General features: G+C 41.4%; 1 protein-coding gene across 1 annotated transcript in view; it reads left to right on the forward strand.

Annotated features, from left to right (window-relative positions):
• Positions 1-17,679, forward strand: part of DUSP14 (dual specificity phosphatase 14) — a 33,551-nt gene extending 15,872 nt beyond the window's left edge. The window contains exons 2-3 of the mRNA XM_003483054.5: positions 14,545-14,629; positions 16,349-17,679. Of these exons, the coding sequence (XP_003483102.2) occupies positions 16,442-17,038 (597 nt within the window). The 5' untranslated portion in view covers positions 14,545-14,629; positions 16,349-16,441 and the 3' untranslated portion in view covers positions 17,039-17,679. The remainder of the gene's footprint in view (positions 1-14,544; positions 14,630-16,348) is intronic.
• The last annotated feature ends 3,178 nt before the right edge of the window (positions 17,680-20,857 follow it).

The raw sequence follows: 20,857 nt of genomic DNA on the forward strand, positions 1-20,857 counted from the left end.
TTTGTTATTTATTGTGTTTTTTGTTTTTTTGTTTGTTTGTTTGTTTGTTTTTTGGCTACCCCACAGCACATGGAGTTCCCAGGCAAGGGGTCAGATCTGAGCCACACTTGCTATACCTACACTGCACTTGGGCAGTGCAGGATCTTTCAGCCCACTGTGCTGGACCTGGGAATTGAACCTGTGTCTGGGAGCTGCAGAGATGCTACCCATCCCGTTGCACCACAGTAGGAACTCCTGTCTTTTTGGTAATAGTGATATCTCATTATGGTTTTGATTTGTATTTCCTTGATGATTAATGTTGACCCTTTTCATTCATGTACCTGTTGACCATCTGTATTTTTTCTTTGGGAAAATGTCTATTCAGATCCTTTGCCCATTCTAAAATCAGATTTTTTTTTTTTTTTTGCTGTATTAACCCTTTATTGGTTATATCATTTGCAAATATTTTCTCCCATTCTGTAGGTTGTCTTTTCATTTTGTTTAGTTGCCTTTGCTGTGCCAAAGCTTTTTAATTTGATGTAGTCCTGCTTATTTTTGCTTTTGTTGCCAAATTCAAAAAATCATCACCAAGGCTATTATCAAAGAGCTTATCTTGTATGTTTTGTTTAGGAGTTTTGTGATTTCAGATCCTTTAATCCTGAATGATTCATATTTTTAATCCACCTGGGGTTAATTTTTTATATGGTATAAGATAGTAGTCCAGTTTCATCCCTTTGCTTGTGGCTATGCAATTTTTCCTAACACCATTTGTTGGAGAAACTGTCCTTTCCCCATTGTATATTATTGGTAGCTTTGTTGTAAATTGATCATATGTGCATGGGTTTATTTCTAGGCGCTCTATTCTCATTCATTGATCATGTCTTTTTTGCTGATGCCATTCTGTTTTGATTACTGTAGCTTTAAAATAAAGTGTGATGTTCCCCAGCTTGGTTCTTTCTCAAGATTGCTTTGGCCATTTGGGAACTTTATTTCCATACACATTTTAGGATTATTTGTTCTATTTCCGTGAAAAATGCCATTGGGAATTTGATAGAAATTGCATTAAATCTTTAGAATGCCTTGGGTAGTATGGACATTTAAATAGTATCGACCCTTCCAATTCATGAACACAATATATCTATTTATTTGTGTCTTCAATTTCTTTCATAAACGTCTCACAGTTTTCAGTGTACAGGTCTTAACCTCCTTGTTTAAATTTATTCCTAAGTATCTATGGAGTTCCCCTCGTGGTGCAGTGGTTAACCAACTCGAATAGGAACCATGAGGTTGCGGGTTTGATCCCTGGCGTTGCTCAGTGAGTGAAGGATCTGGCACAGACGCAGTTCAGATCCTGCATTGCTTTGGCTCTGGCGTATAGGCTGGCAGCTTCGCTACAGCTCCGATTGGACCCCTCGCCTGGGAACCTCCATATGCTGCCGGTGCGGCCTTAGAAAACACAAAAAGACATAAAAAAATTTTTATTTGTGAACATCTTATTCTTCCTGATGCAATTGTAAATAGGATTGTTTTTTTAATTTCTTTTTCTGATAGTTCATTATTAGTCTATAGAAATGCAACCGATTTCTATATACTGATTTTATATCCTACTTTACTGAATTCATTGATGAGTTCTAATTTTTTTTGGTGCAGTCTTTTAGGGTTTTTAATGTATAATATCATGTTATCTGCAAATAGCAACAGTTTTACTTCTTCCTTTCTGATTTGAGTGGGTTGTATTTCTCTTTCTTGCCTCATTGCTCTGGCTAGGACTTCCAATGCCATGTTGAATAAAAGTGGCAGAAATGGGCATCCTAGCCTCTTTTCTGATCTTAGAGGAAAAGCTTTCATCTTTTCTCTGCTGAATATGATGCTTGCTGTGGGCTTGTGATACATGGCTTTTATTATGTTGAGGGATGTTGTTTCTATACCCACTTTGTTAAGACTGTTCACCATAAATGGATGTTGCATTCTGTCAGATGCTTTTCTGCATCTATTGAGGTGATCATGTGATTTTTACCCTTCCTTTTGTTAATGTGTATCACACGTTGGTTTGTGGGTGTTTTACCATCCCGAATCCTTGGAATAAATCCTACCAGATCATGGTGTGTGAATCTTCTAGTGGACTATTGAATTTAGTTCACTGATATTTTGAGGATTTTCCCATTATGTTTATCAGAGATAGTGACCTCTAATTTTCTTTTCTTGTGGTATCTTATGTAACACTGGCCTTGTAGGATGAGTTTGGAAGTGTTTCCTCTTCTGCGTTTTGGAAGAGTCTGAGGATTCATATGTATTCTTTAAATGTTTGATTAGGGATTCAGTTTTCTTCCTAGTTATTGGTCTGCTTAGATTTTCTCTTTCTTCATGACTCAGTCCTGGTGTGTAATTGTTTACAGTAGTCTGTCTCCCTTTTTCTTTCTTTCGCTTTTTTTTTAGGGCTGTAGCTGCGGCATATGGAGGTTCCCAGGCGAGGGGTCGAATTGGAGCTGTAGCTGCTGGCCTACACCATAGCCACAGCCACGCCACATCTGAGCCACATTTGCGACCTACACCACAGCTTGAACTACGCCACAGCTCTCAGCAATGCTGGATCCTTGACCCACTTGAGCAAGGCCAGGGATCAAATCTGTGTCCTCATGGATTCTAGTCAGATAGGTTTCCACTGCACCAGAACAGGAACTCCAACAGTAGTCTCTTAAGATCCTTTGTATTTTTGTGGTACCAGTTGTAAAATTTCTTCTTTCACTTCTAATTTTGATTCCTTTTGTCTTTTTTTTTCCTTGGGGAGTCTAGCTAAAGGTTTGCCAATTTTGTTTATCTTTTCAAAGAGCTGGCTGTTTATTTCATTGATCTTTTCTATTGTCTTTTTAGTCTCTATTTCCTCTCTAATCTTTGTTATTTTTTTCCTTTTACCAACTAGGGACTTCATTTGTTCTAGTTCCTTGAAGTGTAAAGTTAGTTTCTTTGAGATCTTTGTTTCTTGATGGAACCATTTGTCATTAATATCACCACATTTGTGGCATATGAAAATCCCCTGGCCAAGGACTGAATCCAAACCCTAGCAACCAAACCTTTTAATTCACTGTGCTGGGCCAAAAATCAAACCCACACCTGCACAGCAACCTGAGCCACTGCAGTCAGGTTCCTAACCCACTGTGCCACAGTGGGAACTCTGGCATTTATCATTATGACTTCCCTCTTGGAGCTGCTTTTGCATCCCCCCCCCCCAATTTTTTTTCAAATGTAGAAGTTTTATTCTGTTTTTTTGTGTTTTTTTGTTTTTGTTTTTTTGTCTTTTTTGCTATTTCTTGGGCTGCTCCCGCAGCATATGGAGGTTCCTAGGCTAGGGTCTAATCGGAGCTATAGCCGCCAGCCTACACCACAGCCACAGCAACATGGGATCCGAGCCGCGTCTGCAACCTACACCACAGCTCACGGCAACGCCGGATCGTTAACCCACTGAGCAGGGGCAGGGACCGAACCCGCAACCTCATGGTTCCTAGTTGGATTCGTTAACCACTGCGCCACGATGGGAACTCCTTATTCTGTGTTTTTAAAAAAAGGCAATAAATAAACCAAGTTCAGTTAATAGGAAGACTACTGGCAGATGGTTTAAATTTATGTCATGTAGACTATTAACAATTCAAATAATTTGCTTAATTTCAGTGAAGACTTCCTAGAATAATATAGTCATTGCTTTCTGTACTTAAAAGTAATTATTAATTTGTTTTTTAAAAAACTCAAATGAATTTTATTATATTTATGGTTGCACAACCATCTCCACAACCCACTTTTACAACATTTCCATCCCAAACCCAAGCACCCCACCTCCTCCAACCTGTCTCCTTTGGTAACTGTAAGTTTTTCAGAGTCTGTGAGTCAGTTTCTGTTCTTTTTTTAGATTCCACATATAAGTAATGGCATATGACCTTTGTGTCCCACTGTTGAATTTCACTTGGCATGATAATTTCTAGGTCAATCATGTTGCTGCAGATGCCAGTATTTCATTCCTTTTTATGGCTGAGTAATATTCCGTTGTGTATATGTACCACATCTTTATCCACTCCTCTCTCAATGGACATTTAGGTTGCTTCTATGTCTTGGCTATTGTATATAGTGCTGCAGTGAACACTGGGGTACATGTATTTTTTTTTTTTTGTCTTTTTAGGGCCACTCCTGTGGCATATGGAGGTTCCCAGGCTAGGGGTCCAGTCAGAGCTGTAGCTGCCAGCCTGTGCCACAGCAACGCCAGATCAGAGCTGCGTCTGTGACCTACACCAAAGCTAACAGCTATGCCAGATCCTTAACCCACTGAGTGAGGCCAGGGATCAAAACTGTGTCCTAATGGATGCAAGTCAGATTCATTTCTGCTGAGCCACAACAGGAACTCCCCACCCATTTTTTGATGGGGTTGTTTGTTTTTTTGGTATTGAGCGTCAGACGGTGTTTATATATCTTGGAGATTAATACCTTGTCAGTCACTTCATTTGCAAATATTTCCTCCCATTCTGTGGGTTTTCTTTTCATTTTGTTTAGGGTTTCCCTTGCTGTGCAAAACCTTTTAAGTTTAATTAGGTCCCATTTGTTTTTGTTTTTATTGTCACTACTCTAGGAGCTGGATTTAAGAAGATATTGCTGTGGTTTATGTCAGAGAGTGTTCAGCCTGTTTTCCTCTAAGAGTTTTATAGTATCCGGTCTTTTTTTTTGTTGTTGACTTTTGTCTTTTGTTGTTTTAAGGCCTCATCCGTGGTATATGGAGATTCCCAGGCTAGGGGTCTCATCGGAGATGCAGCTGCCAGCCTGTGCCATAGCCACAGCCATGCCAGATGGGAGCTGCGTCTGTGACGTACACCACAGCTCACGGCAATGCCAGATCTCTAACCCACTGAGTGAGGTCAGGGATCAAACCTGTGTCCTTACGGATGCTAGTCAGATTCACTTCCACTGGAGCCATGACAGGAACTCCCTATAGTATCTGGTAGGTTTTTAATCCATTTTAAGTTTACTTTTGTGTATGGTGTTAGGGAGTGTTCTAATTCTATTTTTTCACATGTAGCTGTCCAGTTTCCCCGGCACAGCTTATTGAAGGGACTGTCTTTTCTTCATTGTATATTCTTGCCTCCTTAGATTAGTTGACTGTAAGTGTGTGGGTTTAGTTCTGGGCTTTCTGTCCTGTTCCACTAATCTATATTTGTTTTTGTGCCAGTACCATACTATTTTGATGACTGTAGCTCTGTAATATAATCCAAAGTCAGGGAGCCTGATTTCTGCATCTCCATTTTTCTTTCTCAGGATGGCTTTGACTCTTCTGGGTCTTTTGTTCTTCCAAGCAAATTAAAATATTTTGTTCTAGTTCTGTGAAAAATGCCATTGATAATTTGATAGGGATCGCACTGAAACTGAAGATTGCCTTTGGTTGTATAATCATTTTGACAGTATTGATTCTTCTCAATCCAAGAGCATGGTATATATCTTGCCATCTGTCTGTGTCATCTTGGATTTCTTTCATCAGTGTCTTAGAGTTTTCAGAGTACAGGTCTTTTGTCTCTTTAGATAAATTCCTAGGTATTTTATTCCTTTTGATGTGGTGGTAAATGGGATTGTTTCCCTAATTGCTTTTTCTGATCTTTCATTGTTAGTAATAGAAATGCAATAGATTTCTGTGTATTTCGTATCCTGTGACTTTGCCAAATTCATTGAGCTCTAACAGTTTTCTGGTATAGTCTTTAGGTTTTTCTAGGTATAGTATCATGTCATCTACAAACAGGGATAGTTTTACTTCTTCCTTTATAATTGTGATTCCTTTTCTTTTTCTTCTCTGATTGCCATGGCTAGGACTTCCAAAACTATGTTGAATAGTAATGGCGAGAGTGGATATCCTTGTCTTGTTCCTGATCTTAGTGGGAATTCTTTCAGCTTTTCATCATTGAGAATGATAACTGTATATGGCCTTTATTTTTATTTATTATTTTTTATTTTTTGCTTTTTAGGGCCGCACTGGTGGCACATAGAAGTTCCCAGGTTAGGGGTCCATTCAGAGCTACAACTGCCAGCCTACACCATAGCCACAGCCAACATCAGATCTGAGCTGCATCTGTGACCCACACCACAGCTTGCAGCAACACTGGATCCTTAACCTGCTGAGCGAGGCCAAGGATCAAGCCCACAACTTCATGATTCCTAGTCAGATTCGTTTCCACTGTGCCATGATGGGAACTCCTGGGAACTCCTGTGCCATGATGGGAACTCCCTCCTCCACTTTCTGGAGGGTTTTTATCAGAAATGGGTATTGGATTTTGTCAAAAACTTGTCCTGCATCTATTGAGAGGATAATATGGTTTTTATTTTTCCGTTTGTTAATGTGGTGTATCACACTGATTGATTCGTGGATGTTGAAAAAATCCTTGCATCCCTGGAATAAATCCCACTTGATCACGGTGTACTACAATCCTTTTAATGTATTGCTGGATTCAGTTTACTAGTATCTTGTTGAGGATTTTTGCATCTATGTTCATCGGTGATACTGGCCTGTAATTTTCATTTTTTTGTGGTATGTTTGGTTTTGCTGTCAGGGTGATGGTGGCCTCATAGAATGAGTTTGAGAGTGTTTCTTCCTCTGCAATCTTTTGGAATGGTTCAGAAGGATAGGTGTTAGCTCTTCTCTATGTGTTTAATATAATTCTTCTGTGAAGCCATCTGGTCCTGGACTTTTGTTTGTTAGAAGTTTTTTAATCAGTTTCAATTTCAGTACTTGTGATTGGTCCATTCATCTTTTCTCTTTCATCTTGGTTTAGGCTTGGAAGATTGTACTTCTCTAAGAATATGTCTTATTTCTTGTAGGTTGTCCATTTTATTTGCATACAGTTGCATGTAGTAGTCTCTTAAGATCTTTGTATTTCAGTGATGTCTGCTGTAATTTCTTCTTTTTCATTTCTTTCTTTTTTGTTGGTGTTGTTGTAAGGAGTCTTTTTTTTTTTTTTTTTTTTTTTTTTTTTGATTTCTTGGGCCACTCCTGTGGCATATGGAGGTTCCCAGGCTAGGAGTCAAATCAGAGCCATAGCCACCAGCTTATGCCAGAGCCCCAGCAATGCAGATCTGAGCTGCATCTGCAACCTACACCACAGCTCACGGCAACGCTGGATCCTTAACCCACTGAGCAAGGCCAGGGATCGAACCCACAACCTCATGGTTCCTAGTCAGATTTGTTAACCACTGAGCCATGACGGAAACTCCCTTTTTCATTTCTAATTTTTTTTTTTTTTTTTTTTTGTCTTTTTAGGGCTGCCCTGGAGGCATATGGAGGTTACCAGGCTAGGGGTCAATCGGAACTGCATCTGAGCCACATCTGTGACCCTACACCACAGCTCATGGCAACACTGGATCCTTAACCCACTGAGCAAGGCCAGGTATTGAAGCTCCGTCCTCATGGATGCTAGTCAGATTTGCTTCATTGAGCCATGATGGGAACTCCCATTTCTAATTTTATTGATTTGAGTCCTCTTTTTTTCTTGATTAGTCGTCTGGCTAAAGGTTCATCAATTTTGTTGATCTTTTCAAAGAACCAGCTTTTAGTTTCATTGATTTTTTTTTTTCCCCCTATGGTTTTCTTAGTTTCTGTTTCATTTATTTCTGATCTTTATGATTTCTTCTGCTAACTTTAGGTCTTGTCTGTTCTCTCTCTAGTTGCTTTAGGTATAAAGTTAAGTTGTTTATTTGAGATTTTCCTTGTTTCTTGAGGTAGGCTTGTTTTGCTATAAACTTCCCTCTTAGAACTGCTTTTGCTGCATCCTATAGGTTTTGGGTTGTGTCTTTACTATCATTTGCTTCTAGGTATTTTTCAGTTTCCTCTTAGATCTCTTCAGTGATCTGTTGGTTGCTTAGTAGCATGTTGTTTAGTCTTCATGTGTTTGTGTGTTCTGCAGTTTTTTTCTCGTCGATTTCCAGTTGTATAGCATTCTGGTTGGAAAAGATGCTTGATATAATTTCAATTTTCTTAAATTTACTGAGGTTTGATTTGTGATCTAGCTTAGAGGATAATCTGTGTGCACTTGAGAAGAATGTGTATTCTGCTGCTTTTGGATGGAATGTTCTATAAATAGTTATTAAGTCCATCTGGTCGAGTGCATCATTTAATTTCCTTGTTGATTTTCAGTCTGGATGATCTGTCCATTGCTGTAAGTGGGGTGTTAAAAGTCCTCTGCTATTATTGTGTTATTGTCAATTTCTCCTTTTAAGGTTGTTAGCATTTGCCTTATATATTGAGGTGATCCTATGTTGGGTGCATATACATTTATAATTGTTATATCTTCTTGGATTGATCCTTTGATCATTATGTAATGTCCTTCTTTGTCTCTTAAAATATTCTTTAAGGTCTGTTTTGTCTGCTATGAGTATTGCTCTTCCAGCTTTCTTTTCATTTCTGTTTAATGGAATATTTTCTTCCATTCTCTCACTTTCAATTTGTATGTGGCCGTAGAACTGAAGTGGGTCTCTTGAAGATAGCATGTGTATATGGGTCTTGTTTTTGTATCCATTCAGCCAGTCTCTGTCCTTTGATTGGGGTGTTTAGTCCATTTACATTCAAGGTAATTATTGATATGTATGTTCTTATTGCCATTTTATTGACTGTTTGGGATTTATTTTTGTTGGTCTTTTTTTCTTGTTCTCTTGTGGTTTGATGACTATCTTTAGTGTTGAATTTGGATTATTTTTTCTTATTTGTGTATCTATTGTAGATTTTTGGTTTGTAATTACCATGAAGTTTTGATAAAGGAGTCTGTATATGTACATACAAGATTGTTTTAAGTTGTTGGGCTCTTAATTGCAAGTGCATCTCTAGTATCCCGCAGTTGTACTCTCATCTTCTCAGTTTCTGGTTTTGTGTGTGGATGACTTCCTACCTTTACTATATATGTACCTTTACTGGTGAGCCTTATCATTTGTAGTATTTTTCTTTCTAGTTGTGGCCCTTGCTTTTCCACCTAGAGAAGTTCCTTGAGTATTTGTTGTAAAGCTGGTTTTAGTGGTGCCGAATTCTTTTAGCTTTTCCTTGTTTGTAAAGCTTTTGATTTTTTTTTCAAATCTGAAAGCCTTGCTGGGTGGTCTTGGAGGATTTTTCCCTTCATCATTTAAGGTATATCATGCCACTCCCTTCTGGCCTGCAGAGTTTCTGCTAAAAAATCTGCTAACCTTATTGAGGTTACCATGTATGTTATTTGTTTCTTTTCCTTAGCCGCTTTTGATATTTCCTCTTTGTCTTTAATTTTGGGCAGTTGGATTAATGTGTGTCTCGGGGTGTTCCTCCTTGGTATATTTTATATGGTATTCGTAATGCTTCCTGGATTTGAGTGAGTGATTCCTTTCCCATGTTAGGGAAGTTTTTGGCTATTATCTCTTCAGATTTTTTTTTTTTTTTTTTTTGGTCTTTTTGCTATTTCTTGGGCCGCTCCTGCGGCATATGGAGGTTCCCAGGCTAGGGGTCCAATTGGAGCTGTAGCCACCGGCCTACACCAGAGCCACAGCAATGCCAGATCCGAGCCACATCTGCAACCTACATCACAGCTCACGGCAACGCGGGATCCTTAACCCACTGAGCAAGGCCAGGGTTCGAACCCGCAACCTCATGGTTCCTAGTCGGATTCGTTAACCACTGCGCCATGACGGGAACTCACTCTTCAGATATTTTCTGTGGCCCTTTCTCTCTCTCTCCTCCTGATAATATAGATGTTGGCACCCATATAATACGGTTGTTGGTGCATTTAACCTTGTTCCAGAGTTCTCTTAGACTGTCCTCGTTTCTTTTAAATCTTTTTTCTCTTTTCTGTCCTGTGTCAGTCATTTCCACTAGTCTGTCCTTCACCTCGATTATTCATTCTTCTGCCTCCTTATTCTATTGATTGCTGCTAGTGAATTTTCATTTCTTCTGTTTCTTTGCTCCATGTTTCTTGAAATTTATCAATCTTTGCCTCCAGTTTATTTCCAAAATCTTGAATCATCTTTACTATCATTAGTGTAAAGTCTTTTTCTTGGTAATCTCCAGATCTCTTAGCTGTTTTACTGGTTCCCTTATCTGATTATAATTATAATTCTCTGCCTTTTCACTTTTTTTTTTTTTTGTCTTTTTGCCATTTCTAGGGCTGCTCCTGCGGCATATGGAGGTTTCCAGGCTAGGGGTCTAATTGGAGATGTGGCCGCTGGCCTACACAAGAGCCACAGCAACATGGGATCTGAGCTGCATCTGTAATCTACACCACAGCTCACGGCAATGCTGGATCCTTAACCCACTGAGCAAGACCAGGGACCAAACTCGCAACCTCTTGTTTCCTAGTCAGATTCATTCACCACTGAGCCATGACAGGAACTCCTCCCTTTTCACTTTGTATAGATTTTTGTTGTGGTCTCCTTTTTGCAGATAATGGGGTTGTAGCCTCTCTTGCTTTGATGTCTGTCCTCCTTGTGGCTGCAGGGTTCCTGATGGGAGGAACTGGTGCCTGCCCACTGATTCTTACCCTTCTGATGGGTGGGGCTTTGTCTATAGGTGTGGTTAGAGGTGGCTCTGTGCCTGGGGCGAGGGTCTTTAGGCAGCCAGCTTGCTAATAGGTGGGGCTGTGTTCCCACCTGATTTGTTGTTTGGCCTGGGGCTTCTTAGCCCTGATAGGTGAGGACAGATTTTTCCAAAATGGCCACCTCACGCTACCTACTGATGAAAAATGGGATATTAAGGCCTATTATTTTGTCTAGTTTTCCTTTGAGATCTGCTAATATGCTTTATATATTTAGATGCTCCTGCGTTGGGTGCATATATACGCACAAATGTTTGATCCTCCTGTTAGATTGACCCTCTTTATCATTACATAATACCCTACTTTGTCTCTTATTAGTCTTTATTTTAAAGTCTGTTTTGGAGTTCCTGTTGTGGCGCCTCAAGAGGAAAGGAATCTGACTAGGAACCATGAGGTTGCAGGTTCCATCCCTGGGTTAAGGATCTGGCTGGCGTTGCTGTGAGCTGTGGTTTAGGTCACAGATGTGGCTCGGCTCTGTGGCCAGCAGCTGTAGCTCTCATTAGACCCCTAGCCTGGGAACTTCCATATGCCATGGGTGTAGCCCATTTAAAAAAAAAAAAAAAAAAAAAAAAAGGACAAAAAGTTAAAAATTTCAAGTCTGATAGCAAGTATAGCTACTCCAGTTTTCTTTTGGTTTCCATTTTCACAGAATATCTTTTTCTATCCTTTCACTTTCAGCCTCTGGGTGTCCTTACATCTGAAGTGTGTCTCTGTGTGTGTCCATAAAGCTAAAGCAGATGACATATGTCATTAAGAAGAAAAATCCATTCTGCCACTGTTTTTATTGCAGAATTTAGTCCATTTACACTTAACTATTAATAAGTATGTACTTATTGCCTTTTGGCTATTGTTTTTGAGCTTTTTGTAATTCCTCTTTTCTTCTTTTGCTGTCCTACTTTGTGATCCGATGATTTTCTTCAGTGGTATGTGTTGATTCCTTTATCTTTTAGGTGTCTACTATGTAAGTTTTTGCTTTATGATTACCATGAAGGCTTATACATAGCAACTTAGGTATTTTATAACAGTCTTAAGTTTCAACTCATTCTGAAGCTTTACATTTTTATTCTTCCACCTCCCACATTTTGCTTTTGACATATTTTATACCTTTTAATCTTGTGTATCCCTTAATTATATTTTACTACTGCAACTTTTAAACTTCATAGTAGCCTTATGAGCAATAAGTCTATACCACCTTTATATTACTCTAAAATTTACTATATTTATCTCTATCAGTGAGATTTATTCATTCGTATGTTTTCCTGTTACTGATTAGCAGCCCTTATTTTCAGCTTTTAAGAAACTGTCTTAATTCTTCTAAGGCCAGTTTAACTTTTGCTTGTCTGGAAAACTTTTTTCTTTAAAATCTGAATGATAACTTTGCTGGGTATTTTTGTCTGGAAATTTTTTCTTTCAGTACCCTGAATATATTATGCCATTCCTTTCTGAAAAACTTGTTGATGGGAGTTCTCTTGCCCTTTTAAAAATTCTCTCATTTTTTCACTTTTAACAATTACAGTATGTCTTAGTGTGGGTCTCTGAGGTCTGTTTTATTTGGACCTCTCTGGGTTTCCTGGATCTGGATGTTTGTTTCCTTCCCTAGGTTAGGGAAATTCTCAGCCCCTTTCTCTCTCTCCTCCTTCTGGGACCCCTAGAATGTAACTGTTGGTCTACTTGATGATATATCCCTCCAAGTCCCTTAAGTGGTCTTTACTTTTTTTCATTCTTCCTTATTGCTGCTCTGATGGTTTGAGTTTCACTGCCGTGTGTTTGAGATACCGAGCCTTTCTACCATGTCCTGCACTCTGCTCTCCAACCCCTCTCCTGTATTTTTCAATTCAGTTATTGTATTCAGCTCTGATTTCTTTTTGGTACTTCCTCTTTTTTGAAGTTCTCGCTGTGTTCATCCATTCTCTTCCATTCTGAGTTAAGTCAGCATCTTTATGACTACTGTTTTGAACTTTTTAACAGGTAATAAATCACTTATCTCCATTTCTTGAGGGCCCTTTTCTGAAGTTTTATCTTACTGTTTCTTTTGGGACCTATTTCTCTACTTCTTCATCTTCCTTGACTCTCTGTGTTGGTTTTTGTGCAGGAGATAAAATAGCCACTTCTCCCCATCTTGGAGGAGTGACCTTTGTGTGGGAGATGAATCTTACTCAACCCTGCCTTCATCTTGGTTGGTTCTCAAACTTTTGTGATTGTCCAAGCAGCCTATTTCATTTTCAGTGGCTCTCAGTAGTTGTAGGTGGGGCCAGACCTGTCATTCCACAGGGAAGGGTCTCTGTCGCCAGCTTTTAAAGTATGCAGATACACAGTCTTGCAGGATGTCCACCAGAGCCAGGTGATCTAGAGGTGTCCTTTGGGCAGCAGTCACAAACATCAGGGTGCCAAATGAGTGTAAAAGTGCCTTTCTGGTAGATACCTGAGACTTGGAGTGAGGCAGAGGGAGAACCCACAGATGGTGTCCACCAGCCTCTGTCCCTCGTCCCCAGAGTGTGTCAAAGCAGAAGCCTGCCCCTTAGGCTGAAGCTCCAGGAAAGACTGAGGGTGCGTTTCAGTCGTCTGTGTAGTGCTCTGGGGTAGGTAGTCAGCCAAGAACTGTATTTATCCCCAGAGCTAGGTGATCCAGAGGTGTCCCCTGAGTGGCAGCCACAAAAACTGGGGCACCAGAAACACATGGAAGCTACTCTCTGATAAATACTGCTGGCTGTGGAACACAGCAGACGGAGAGTGAGTGCCAAGATAGTGCCTGCTGTCTGAGGTCTTTGGAGAGGGTTACAGTAGACCCCTTACATGTGTGTTTAATTACAAGCCTGCACCTCAGGTTGCAAGCTATAATTATTTTTTGAAAACTACTTAAAAATATTAAATATGCACATATCATACGACCTAGCCCTTCCACTCCTAGGTATTTAACCAAGAGAAAGGAAGGCATATAAGGCACAGTTCTATCAAATCCCTATATATGAGTGTTTACATCACCTCTCCTTGACCTTGGGTCAGTCTAAAACTAGAAACCCAGTTTCCATCAGTAGGTGAATGAACCATATTATATCTGCACAATGCAACGCTATTCAGGAATAAAAAGGAACACCCATTGATAGACACAGTTTTATGGATGAATATGCAATTAATCATGTGGAGTGAAAGCCAGATCAAAGAGAAAAACCCTATATTGTAGGATTCCATTGTATGAAAGTTGAGAAAACAGCTATAGTGACAGAAAGCAGATCGATGGTTGCTTAGGAATGGGGCTAGAGAGTGAGAGAGGGGTGAATTACAAAGGAGCATGAGGGAATTTTAGGGAGCGATGGATATGTTTGAGTATACACATATGTACACGTAGGTCTAGCTGTATATAGGATTGTATGTCACTTATGTTTCAACAGAGCTGTAAAAAAATGAAAATTTAAGTGTGATTGTTACCTTGGAAAGGTGGAAGAACACACTTTTGATGTTGTCGGTCGGTGCCCCTATTGTTATTATTTATAAATAATAAGAGGGCCAACATGGAAGAGAAAACAAAATGAAAGCAGTTTCAGATTGCTCTCTACCACCAGCACCTCCTGTAGTTAGCACCCCGAGCTGCACGGCGGCGCGGCTGTCTGTGAAGCTGGCTTAGCTGCCACCCACTGTGGCACCTGGCACGTTGCACACCGTCTCCCAGGGACTCTAGCTTGCTTTGCATTTCTTGCAGGCCCTGTGAGCAGAGCCTTACCTTTTGATATGCTGTTGTCTCTGGATCTCCTCCTCTCAAAAAATTCGTCTTTATTATGGTCAAAGCTACACTTAAAATTTTTTCACACCCTGGGTTATGTGTCATTAACCAAAAACTAAGACTCAGGTTGGTGTTTCTTACTGGTGCGTTCTTTAAATGCAGGGGGAGATGTATTTAACATGCTTTCTATGTCCTAGATTTATTCCATCTTAGCGGTCAAAACCCAGGAGGAATTCTTTTGACCTTCCTGACTGGCCACATTCCTGCCTCCTTGTCTTTCTGCAGATCTGATTTGTATCCACTGCGATCAGCACTCACTCCCTTAGGACTTTCCAGACCAGGGACTCCAGAGTAACCAGACTCCTCACCCGTGAGTAGCCCCCGTATCACCTCTGTCTGTGCAACGGGGGATGTTCTCATGCGACTGAAACCGCTCCAGGCAGCCCTCCAGCCCCCTGGGTGGGGAGGAGCTCACTCCTCAGAGGGCACAGAGGAAAAAGCAGTGTGTTTCCTTTTCTCTTGTTACTAAGAGACTGATATAGACAAGATACAATATTGCATCTTTTATAATCAACACTGTACTAATGAAAGAATATAGATTTTCAAATGTTAAGCTAAATTAATTCCCACACCCAGCTTAAGCCATTGGGATTCATTTTGGAGCGTAGTTAGCCACATCCAGGGTCAGGTCAGCAAAAACGCTCATTCACTTAGACAAATGAATTTTTGAGATCATGGTCTTCAACTTGCCTGGCCTTATTTCCATGGAAATGCCATAGCGTAAGTGATCCAAAACTAGTTGGATTTCCAGAGTATTCAGATGTCACAAATACAGTAGGAGTTAGCTATTTTTTAAATTATAAAGGGCTAAGGTGACCATATGTCCTGCCTTTCTGTTTCTTGGCCGCACTGAGGCATATGGAGTTCCCCGGCCAGGGATAAGATCCGAGCTGCAGTTGTGACCTATGCCAGATCCTTTAACTCACTGAGCTGGACCAGGGATCAAATCTGCATCCTGGCACCACTGCATGCCGCCCATCCCATTGCACCACAGCAGGAACTCTGTGTCCTGGCTTTTCTGTGGCTGATCCAGTTTAGTGTCTTTTAGTCCATAAAAGCCATTTATTGGATATTTTACCTAAAGCGCTAACATTTTTATACCTTTATAAGCTCTCTGTCTAGAACTAGATTTAGGGAGATAGGGCCATCACAGCTGTGGAAGCAGGCAAGAAGTATATGAAAGAAATTGGCTCGAGGAGGGATCAGAAGTTCTGACTTTTCCGTAATTACCAAGGAACACCACTGCCTTGTTGTTCAGGGATCAGTTTGGGCTGGTTTCTGTCTTAACTTTTCCTAAAATAGGATGATTATTTCACTTAGTGCTTTTAAAAAAAATAATCACCAAAGCGCTGAGTTTTACACTGACTCTGTACATTTTCCTGTTTTTTTTGTTTTGTTTTGTTGGTCTTTTTATGGCTGCGCCTCCCAAATATGGGATTCCCAGGCCGAATTGGAGCTGTAGCTGCTAGCCTACACCACAGCCACACCAGAACCTAGCCTCGTTTGTGACCTACACCACAGCTCATGTCAACAGTGGATCCTTGGAGGTTCCGTCGTGGCACAGTGGTTAATGAACCTGACTAGGAACCATGAGGTTGCGGGTTTGATCCCTGGCCTTGCTCAGTGGGTTAAGGATCCGGCCTTGCCATGGGCTGTGATGTAGGCCGGCAGCTGCAGCTCCAATTCGACCCCTAGCCTGGGAACCTCCATATGCCGCAGGAGCTGCCCAAGAAATGGCAAAAAGACAAAACAAAACAAAAAACAAAACAAAACAGTAGATCCTTAGCCCACTGAGTGAGGCCAGGCATGGATACTAGTCAGATTGGTTTCCCCTGAGCCATGACGGGAACTCCCTACTTTTCTTGCTAATCAATGAAAATGATTTGTCTACAGTCTTGAAAGAACACATTCTTACATAGAAATAAACATTTATTTCTAAGCCTTCTCACCTTTCCATTCCACAGACACTACCAAAGGCTGTGATGAATCAGTGGCATGTAGAGTACTGACTGATACCTGTATTTTGCAGGAAGGAGACTGTAATTTCCGATTCCTGGGTGGAGGAAAACAAAAACACTCTGGTCTTGCTTCCAATGATGCAAGTGTGATTGCTGGCGTCTTCATGAGCTCCCGAGGTCACAGCACGCTACCGCGGACTCTCATGGCCCCTCGGATGATTTCTGAGGGAGACATAGGAGGCATTGCTCAAATCACCTCCTCCCTCTTCCTGGGCAGAGGCAGTGTAGCCTCCAACCGGCACCTCCTCCAGGCCCGCGGCATCACCTGCATTGTCAATGCTACCATTGAGATTCCCAATTTCAACTGGCCCCAATTTGAATATGTTAAAGTGCCTCTGGCAGACATGCCTCATGCCCCCATCGGACTGTACTTCGACACCGTGGCCGACAAAATCCACAGTGTGAGCAGGAAACACGGGGCCACCTTGGTGCACTGTGCCGCAGGGGTGAGCCGCTCGGCCACCCTCTGCATTGCCTACCTGATGAAGTTCCACAGCGTGTGCCTGCTGGAGGCGTACAACTGGGTGAAAGCCCGGAGGCCTGTCATCAGGCCCAACGTGGGCTTCTGGAGGCAGCTGATAGACTACGAGCGCCAGCTCTATGGGAAGTCGACAGTTAAAATGGTACAGACGCCTTACGGCATAGTTCCAGACGTTTATGAGAAGGAATCCCGACACCTGATGCCTTACTGGGGGATTTAAGCCACCAAAGCCACGCCTGCATCAGCAGCCCCTCGGGCAGTACCAGCATCTGCTACACACCGTCCACTCCCCTCTTCACCTTTCTTTCCAAATGGTTGACTCTCGGCTCGCCCTGAAGTGTTTTTTACACTGGGTACTCACGTTTATTCTAAGAAAGGGGAGGAGGGGAGGAACGTAGGGGAACGCGTACATTGCTAGTAACATTTTTAAAACTAACTAACATTTTGGAATAGTGTTTATGAAAATCTTTAACTGGCTTTTAATCATTTTTAACAATTTGAACAGTTTAATAAACTGTTTGGTTCTGCTCTATTCTCAATCCCATGCCTTCTGGCATCATGGGAGGAGCTCAGTGCAAAAATCACTTTGGGTCCTGATTAACCCTTTCGATACAAGCTTTGCCCCAGGCTGCCGACCAAACAAATGCTTAGGGAGGATTGACACCGGCGTCAGTCTCTACCAGATCAGCCCTCCTCTTTCCTTCTGAATTTCTATTTAGTGACTCTGTAAGTTAAAAACCAAGCCTTTATTAGTTAGCTGTTAAGTAATTATAATGAAATCTGCTGCAAACACCCTCTTGGAATCAATGTGTCCCAGGACTATCTATTAGCATTATTTTTAATAAATATACCTGCTTATCATATTGGAATTTTTACTAATAAGAATTTCAAGGTAGAGTTCCCTTGTGGCACAGTGGGTTAAGCATCCAGTTTTGTCACTGCAGTGGCTTGGATTGTTGCTGTGACATAGCTTTGACTCCTGGCTCCGGAATTTCCGCATGCCTTGGGTGAGTCAAAAAAATACTTCAGGGTGTGTGTGTGTGTGTGTTGTGGATGGAAGATACTCTCCAGTAACTACTGAAATTTGGCTCCTGTGATAATTATGAACATAGCTTAAGCTACACACCCCAGTGAATGTCAACCTTTCATAGCCTTGCAGATGGGCAGATATTAGTATCATTTACAAAGTCAGAACAGAAGAAAACAACATAAGTACACTCTAAGAAAAGGTACAGTTTCCAGCTGTCTCTTGGTTAGTGGAGTGTAGCAAAGCACTGAGGCTGCCATCAAAGAAACTGGTTTTTAACAAAAGGTGTGCTTACTGGCATATACAAACATGCCCTAAACCAAAACTCGATACAAAATGATGAGCAGAGAACAATGGTTTTCTTTGTTCAAACTTGGAAATGTCACTGCTCCTCATAAATTGACAGCACATCAGGAACGTGGTAGAAGTTCCTATTAGCTCTTCTCTCTTCCAGCTCCTGGGAAACCACTGGGAGTTACCACGTTGCCCCTTTTATGGGGGAGTCACTTGTCCCAGCACGGCCTTATATTACTTCATTTGCCAGGTAGGTTGTAGCTTGCTTACCCTGTGGCGAAATTTCCTAGATTTTGGGTCTACTTTGGCAAGAAGCTCTACATATAATGCCAGTGGCTGCATAATTTATATAAATTATACTATTGAATTTTACCTGGTCTGTGGTGATGGTTTCCCTCTAACTTCTTCCTTTTATTTTATACAATTTGCCCACTTTTATAAACATGTACCATTTTTTTCTAAATAGAAAAATTAAAATGAAATAATTTCTGTGGGAAATCAGAGCAACCCATATATGCCTCATTAGCACATGATCAAAAATCAATCAGAAGGAGCTCTCCTGTGGTACAGTGGGTTAAGGATATAGCATCATCACTGCAGCAGCTCAGGTTGCTGCTGTGGCGTGGATCCAGTCCCAGGAACTGTGGTCTGCTGTGGATGTGGCTGAATAAATAAATAGAAAAACCTCTGGCTATGGAGGCTATCTATGGCTTCTATAGTATGAAGGCAAGCTTTTTTTTTTTTTTTGTCTTTTTGCCTTTTGTAGGTCCACTCCCTGGGCATATGGAGGTTCCCAGGCTAGGGGTCCAGTAGGAGCTGCTGCTACCGGCCTACGCCAGAGCCACAGCAATGCGGGATCCAAGCCACGTCTGCCACCTACACCACAGCTCACAGCAATGCCGGATCCTTAATCCACTGAGCAAGGCCGAGGATTGAACCTGTAACCTCATGGTTCTTAGTCGGATTCGTTAACCACTGAGCCACCATGATGGGAACTCCTGAAGGCAAACTCTTAAGCCTGGTAGTCTTTGGATAAGCATCCAAAGATCACTGTATATAGTAACAAAACACCTGTTGACATATTCTTAGCAATTAAGAAAAATTTGTTGTAGAAATCCTGCAAACACCACTACTAGGATGTACCTTAGAGCATTCTTAGCACTTGGGAAGCCTAGCACCTTTCTACTCCAAATGTCAGAGTTTATTAGCTAACAGTTACAAAGGAAGGTGTGTGACCTGGAAGGTGCTGGGAATTTTTGTAGTGATATGCAGTGCAGAACCAGTATTTCAGATTTCTTTAACACAAAGGTCCTAAAAACTTTTCAAAGCTTAAAAACACACTAGTCATTACACAAGAGGCAAGTAGAAGGCCTCTGTAAATAAAAGCTATGTATATGCACACAAAATATACTCAGATAATTTAAAATACACAACCTATATGGAGTGCTAACCAGTAGCCACAGTCAGAATAAAACATAGATAATATCCTAATATACCCTGTGCTACTTCTACCTCAAGCATGTCCAGACAAAAATTACACCGTAAGCCACAAACATTTTAAAGGCAAGATCCAACACCAAAACAGTGCTTATTAATTGCCACTCAAGCAGTGGAGTGAAGCAGCTTGCACAATGCACAGTATGGAAGTAACCAAGGTTACTGTTTCCAAGGACACGGGGCTCTTGGCTAACAAGAGCTAAGGTGAAGCTGAATGCAGTGTTGAGTCATTTTAATAAAGCTGCATCAATATAATCAACACGACAGTATTCCACACTCCCCAGATCTTAATTGGTGGACGTTATAAAACATTTCCACTACTAAACAGATACTAAAAGTAGTGAATACTCTTCATGATAAGGGCTTTCTGTCGATGGCTGCTGTCTTTCCCCCTTGCACCTCCCATGGAGTGATTAAACCTATCATACCTGATAAGGTCAGCAATAATTAGGAATTTTATCTGAGCCATTCTGGAGTATATCTAGAAATGGAAACAAATCTAGTTAACAGGCGAGCATGCTTTTAAAAATGTCACCAATATGAACCACTGTGACAGAATAATAGTCCATACCGCATCTCTTAAAAAATGTCTCTGCGATGTAAATTCTGTCCAAGTAGGAGGCATTCTTGTGGCAAAGGTAGATTCTGTTATCGTGGTCTGTCGTGGAAGGTGTAAGACCGAACAGAAGGCTGCTTGAATTCTGGTGCCATGTCAAAACCCTAGGTGCTTGCGCAGGCTCAAGAGGGGCCCAGAGGCCTCAGACAAAGCCTGCTAGACCCCGGCCCGCTTGTACTGTCACTTACACTCCCTGGCCCTGGCCCCGGCCCCACGGGCGGCAGGTAGAGGCTCTGAAGGTAACAAGTTGGAGATGCTGAATCCGTCACTGGCAGCTGGAGCTGCTCTCCAATGAGATGGCCCATTTACCTCATGAGCATTTGCCCGTCCGTGCATCCCAGCTCACAGCACCAGCACGGCGGGGCAGAGGCCTCGTCCGGCCCGAGGAGTGTGGACGAAAAGGTTCTCTACTTCCTGGGAGAGGCTGGAAGTAAAAGGCGGAAGGAAGGGGGGACAAAACAGCATCTCCTCAAGTTTTGTCCTGAGGAGGGAAAATGACCTCATTAATTAGGTAAAGCAGCAATTCTAGAGACAAAACCAACCTTTTCAGTTTCCAAATAAAAACCACGTCAAGGTCAGAGAGCTTAAGCCATAAAAGTGAAACC

The sequence above is a fragment of the Sus scrofa genome, chromosome 12 (assembly GCF_054392235.1).
Source record: "Sus scrofa isolate SSC_HxYL_T2T_F1_AM1 chromosome 12, Sscrofa_HxYL_maternal_Yorkshire_Landrace_v2.0, whole genome shotgun sequence".
Lineage (NCBI taxonomy): Eukaryota > Metazoa > Chordata > Mammalia > Artiodactyla > Suidae > Sus > Sus scrofa.